The following is a 5,144-nucleotide window of genomic DNA, read 5'->3' as shown; positions in this document are numbered from 1 at the left end:
CCCATGACGGGCATGTTGTTAGGTCGTACGAGTTGACGACTGTACCATGAGACCGGCTAAAAACTAAAAGACAACATCATAATTCTCAAATAATTATCAACCATTATTATGACTTCATTTCCGTCACAAGAACATATCCACAGCAATAAGCTGTAATTTTGATAATTTATTTACGCCTCACATCTTAAAGGTCTAGAAATGGTTTTAACACGTAGTCTTAACAGAGTTCTGTAGATGGGCCTAATCAGTCTTAAGAGAGTTTTATTATATTCTTATTAGGTCATACAAGACATTCAAATGAAAAAAGGAGGATTAATGGAATAACCGTAACAACAATGTTAAAACTATGATAAGATTTAAAATGTTACTTGGGTATACAATATCGTTGTCTTTGAATTGCGCTTGGATGTATGAATTCCACTCATAATTAGTCTTTTCAATGTCCCTAGAAGTGATTTCTGGAGTGATGCTGCTAAAACTACGTTTTGAACTACTAGTTAATTTGGCCCGGTTGCAGGTTTACGCAACAGAACCTAAGCCGTGTATACTAACTGCAGGGCACATTCAAATGTTTTCATGCAAACATGTAGATAAGCAATCCTGCTCTCTTTTGATTTCTATTTACTGCTACTTTTTATGACCATGTTGCTATCCTGGTACAGGCTTCCATCCTATTCTGATCCCGGTTTATAGCCCTTCCATATTTTTATCTTATTTACAAATGTTAGTGTTTCCATTACATGTTGGACTATCGGCTTGACTCGTGGTACAGTCGTCAACTCGTACGACTTAACAACATGCCAATCATGGGTTCAACTTCCAGTATGACTGACTATTATCCTGCTATGGTTTATCAAAAAGTCACTAAACACCAAGCCCCGGTGTGGCGCAGGCTGGCCTTGGCCGATTAACGGTTGTTGTGGCAAAGAAGAACATGTTTGACCATTCCGCTAGCATTGACCATTTTCACAACCATATAGGACATAGCCGGTCCCGTAGTACACTCGTCAACTCGTACGACTTAACAATATGCCCGTCATGGGCTCAATCCCCAAATAGACCGTGCCACCATATGTAGGACTGACTATCCTGCTATGGGGGGAAATCAATTAGTCACTGAAAGCCAAGCCCACAAGTGGTACAGGCAGGCCTTGACCGACAACGGTTGTTGAGCCAAAGAAGAAGATAGGACATACGAAAATTTAATTTAGTCATTCTTAACTTATGGAAAAGCTACTATTAAGTGTCATGACATGTTCATATGACATATGGGTCCGAGTCTTCCATCCACAGGGCCCACTGTCATGGCTTATTATTGACCCGTGACCCATCTTCTGCAAGATTATTTGTGTACCAAGCAACCATGGATATTCAGGAGTACTAAATGGTAATAAAAACAACTTGTTATTGATACACGAAGTTTCACATCATTTCCTTGCATATTTTTCAAAATATCAAACAAAATGTACAGAGTTCAACATGTTTCGCCAGATTTGCTGTCAGCCAATAGTTCGGCAGGTTTCATTATTAAGAGAACCAGAGCACTTAAACAATGAATGTGTGGTTTTTATGATAGATTCTATGGTTGCAGATATTATACTAGCCTGATTATAGTTTTAAAATCACGAAAAATAAGTTATTTTTCTCTTTAAATACTGCCGAAAATTGGTACATTTATTTACGACCAATCAATGCTGTGGGCTCCTGCCGACACTCGTAACAATAACACACTTTTGATTTGGCTGAATATTCATTTATAACTTGATCACAACACTACAATGCGTATGTCGAAAAATAAAACAATATTTTTTGTGTCAAATATCACCAATTTCACTGCAAATTATCCAAACACTTGAGAGAAAAATAATAATTTGTGAGCCAGTCGGAGCCGTACTCTACAGCCGTCAGGCAGTCTCATTTCTCCAATGCCTACTTTGTTTGTAACTCACATCAAAGTGACTGTAAAAATTGCCAGCAAAATGCCCAATTTGGGCAACATAAAATTAATAATTTAAGCACTTTTCAACACTAATCCTAGGAAAAAGAGGGTGTAAAACTGTTTTAAACATTTTTGTCTACCTATTGGCATTGATTAAAACATTTACCTATCCGTATTCGTGTTGCCGAAAATAGGAGCACAGCCTGCCGGAAAATAGGACCAAACTGCCGAAAATAGGAACAAAAACAATGTTTGCATTTTCATGAATATCGCTAGAAAATGCATTTGAAACGGCAAATAAAAAATAGCACAACATAATACGATAGCTTATCGTCCATAATAATGTCACTTTCAAGAAAAATAATAAACATTGTAAGTGTACGAGCTGTTTTAGTGAAACTGCTGCACTAACCTGCCCGATACTGATACATTTACCCTACTTTCTTTCGGAAACTTCTTACAAAATAATTGTTGCAACACAAGACCATCCAAGTTTATCACAAAAATTCATTATAAATATTATTAACACAAGAGAACGTCACTAATTCTAAGCATCTGCTCAATTACTCATTCGGACACTTGACCTGATCCGCCCAGTTGCAGATGTGCAGCACCGGATCGAACAGTGTCCCCGGCGGGCAAGTGAATTCGTAGTATGTGTCCGCCGTGAGGCAGATGTAGTACCGGGCACAGTTGGTCGGATGCGGCACAAACCCGTTCCGCCCGCCGGCACACGGACCATCGCCAGATGGTGGCCGTGTCGTGCCCGGAGCTGCCCCCGTAGTAGTGCTGGTGGTGGTGTGATTCGGTGCATCGCTCGTTGGAGGCTGCGTTGTGCCCGGAGCTGCCCCCGTAGGAGTGGTTGTTGTGGTGCCAGGTGCGACAGTGGTTGTGATCGGTGCGACAGATGGTGGCCGAGTCGTTGTGCTCGGCGTACCACCATTAACGAGCGAACGAATTTCGTGCATCAGCGGGTACCGTCCACCACCGCACACTCCACGGAAGTCGTCTGTCTCCAGGGACCAAACCATGGCACCGCCCAGACCTTGATCCAGCAGATACTTTACCTAACAAGGGGAGAAAATAGACAGCAAGAAGCATCTTTAGACCTGCCTGTGGTTATGACGCTCAACTCGATCCTTACCTTCAGCTGAACCGATCGAAGATCATCGTACCCGAGCCACTGGTTGTTGCGCACCGCGTACGGTACCTGCTGCTCCTCGCTCCACCGCAAATCCCACGCCTCCGTGGCCAGCTTCTCGCAAAACTCGTTGTAACCCATCACGCCCGGTTCGCGCGTGTAAGGCCCAGCAGTCCCGCCACCGACCGTCGGCGCTCCGATCTGCGTGTTGGCCGCATTGGCCAGCGTAAAGCTTCGTCCGTACAGGGGAATGCCAAGCACCAGCTTCTCGGCCGGTGCACCCTGCGCCAGCCAAAACTGGATGCTGGCGTTCACGTTCATCTGGCCCAGCCTGTCCGTCGTGTCGGCTGACCCCCGGTACAGTGGAGCGTTGATGCCGCAGTAACTATCCCAAGCGCCGTGCATATCGTACACCATCACGTTGAGGAAGTGGAAGCTCTTCGAAATGCGCGGTATGTCGTACGATACGCCGGCCGAAAACTCCACCGAAGCGACGGCCGCAGTCAGCAGCAAACCGTAATGATCGAACCTGCAAACCAGCACGCGGGTAAGTATAAAGAGACGACAGAGCGGCACATTAACCCTTCCAACCATCACTTACACCTCTCGCATCTCCTCCACCAGCTGGGCGTGGTTGTCCCGATCGATCAGCGGATTGCCGTCCCGCTGGGCCGGATACTCCCAGTCCAGATCGATCCCGTCGAACCCGTGCCGCTGGCAGAACGCAACGCAGTCGCTTATGAAGCGCTTCCGCAGCTCGCCACTTGCCGCCATTGCGGAGAACTTGCGCGAACCCTCGTTCCAGCCACCGATGGCGGCGAGCGTCTTCAGCCCCGGCGCCACATTCTTCAGCCCCACGAACCGCTTGATGTGACCGCGGCCCCAGTTTTCCTCCAGATCCAGGTACGGATCGATGATGCGTACCGTCGCGTCCTCGTTGATGCCGAAAAACCCGTACATCAGGTGGGTGCAAAGCGACGGGTCGATGTGCTCGATGTCGTACCGACCGTTGCCGGGCCGATAGACGGCCCACGTTCCCACGTAGCATACCACCTTCTTGCCTGCGGATAGCATAAAACGATCAAATCAAGAATTTAGCCCACACGATCACGTTCACGTGGCACAAAACCAAAATTCACCTTCAGCCGCTTTGGGGGGTTCATCCGCGAAGGCTACTGCAGCAGCTGCAACTAGCACTAACACACCGACCCATTTCACCATTGTTCACTATTTCACTGTCTAAGCGTGTGTTTTGTTGCTGTCCCAAATCCCTCACAAAGCGTCCCACTTACGGTTACGAACGCACTGTTACGTGTTTGAGGAAGGATGCAGCACTTTTATAGCCTGAAGCAGGTCGTTATCGGGAAGATACTGGCATCGGCCGTCAAGTGCACTGCAATTCTTACCCGGTGAAGCCAGTGCTCACAGCGCACAGATTTGAAGTGGTCGCAATTGGCGTGTAGCTTTCCATGGTTTTGTACGCGCACTGTCCAACTGAAGCTGATTCCTCGCTACAACGAAAGCGTCAAAACAGACTCAGACACACTTCTTCCAACGTGAATGTTGGACATTGTTGGAGTAGAATTTTTACTGTGTCATTGTTTGGTCGCGTACGACACGGTTACATACATTACTTGCATACTTCGTTGCTTAGTGTCTTATTTTGTTGTTCCGATAAGACGACTATTTGAATAGATTTTCGATTTCTATACTGTTTAAATCGATCATTCTTGATCTACTTGATCGTTAGGTTCCATATATGGTGCAAACAGAGCGCTGATTGGACCACAGCGTTGCGGGGAATCCGACACACTTTAAGCCGGCAATATATCCAACAAGTGTCAATAAAGTTACGTTTGAAGTATGCGTATGCTCTTCACGAATGGTTACCGGAAATAAGTGTAAAACCAAATGAGTAATAGTTGCTTTATCTGGCCCGTAACACGCGCCCCATCAATGGAACACATCCGGTACGCTTCGATGGTCACTACTTTCTAGCGGAGCGTAGCAGTGTTTAGAGGAGAGATTATATTGCTTTTTTTTTCGTGCCAAAAAACATTTTAC

At 45.9% G+C, this 5,144-nt stretch overlaps 1 protein-coding gene across 1 annotated transcript; it reads right to left on the bottom strand.

Annotated features, from left to right (window-relative positions):
• Positions 1 to 2,406: 2,406 nt before the first annotated feature.
• Positions 2,407 to 4,568, bottom strand: LOC121594359 (chitotriosidase-1). Its single transcript, XM_041917531.1, has 4 exons — positions 4,220 to 4,568; positions 3,682 to 4,141; positions 3,084 to 3,609; positions 2,407 to 3,006 (listed from the first exon to the last, which is right to left on the bottom strand). The coding sequence occupies exons 1-4, from the start codon at positions 4,299 to 4,301 to the stop codon at positions 2,503 to 2,505; spliced, it is 1,572 nt and encodes a 523-aa protein (XP_041773465.1). The 5' UTR covers positions 4,302 to 4,568; the 3' UTR covers positions 2,407 to 2,502.
• Positions 4,569 to 5,144: the final 576 nt, after the last annotated feature.

The sequence above is a fragment of the Anopheles merus genome, chromosome 2L (genome assembly GCF_017562075.2).
Source record: "Anopheles merus strain MAF chromosome 2L, AmerM5.1, whole genome shotgun sequence".
Lineage (NCBI taxonomy): Eukaryota > Metazoa > Arthropoda > Insecta > Diptera > Culicidae > Anopheles > Anopheles merus.
This window is presented reverse-complemented; position numbering and strand designations above follow the sequence as displayed.

Bases quoted from the DNA above. Each gene is read 5' to 3' on its own strand.
- LOC121594359 (XM_041917531.1), bottom strand. From the start codon at position 4,301: ATGGTGAAATGGGTCGGTGTGTTAGTGCTAGTTGCAGCTGCTGCAGTA. The intron at 4,142-4,219 runs GTGAATTTTGGT...TGCTATCCGCAG, and splicing joins ACCCCCCAAAGCGGCTGAAG to GCAAGAAGGTGGTATGCTAC. The intron at 3,007-3,083 runs GTAAGGATCGAG...TCCCCTTGTTAG, and splicing joins TTCGATCGGTTCAGCTGAAG to GTAAAGTATCTGCTGGATCA.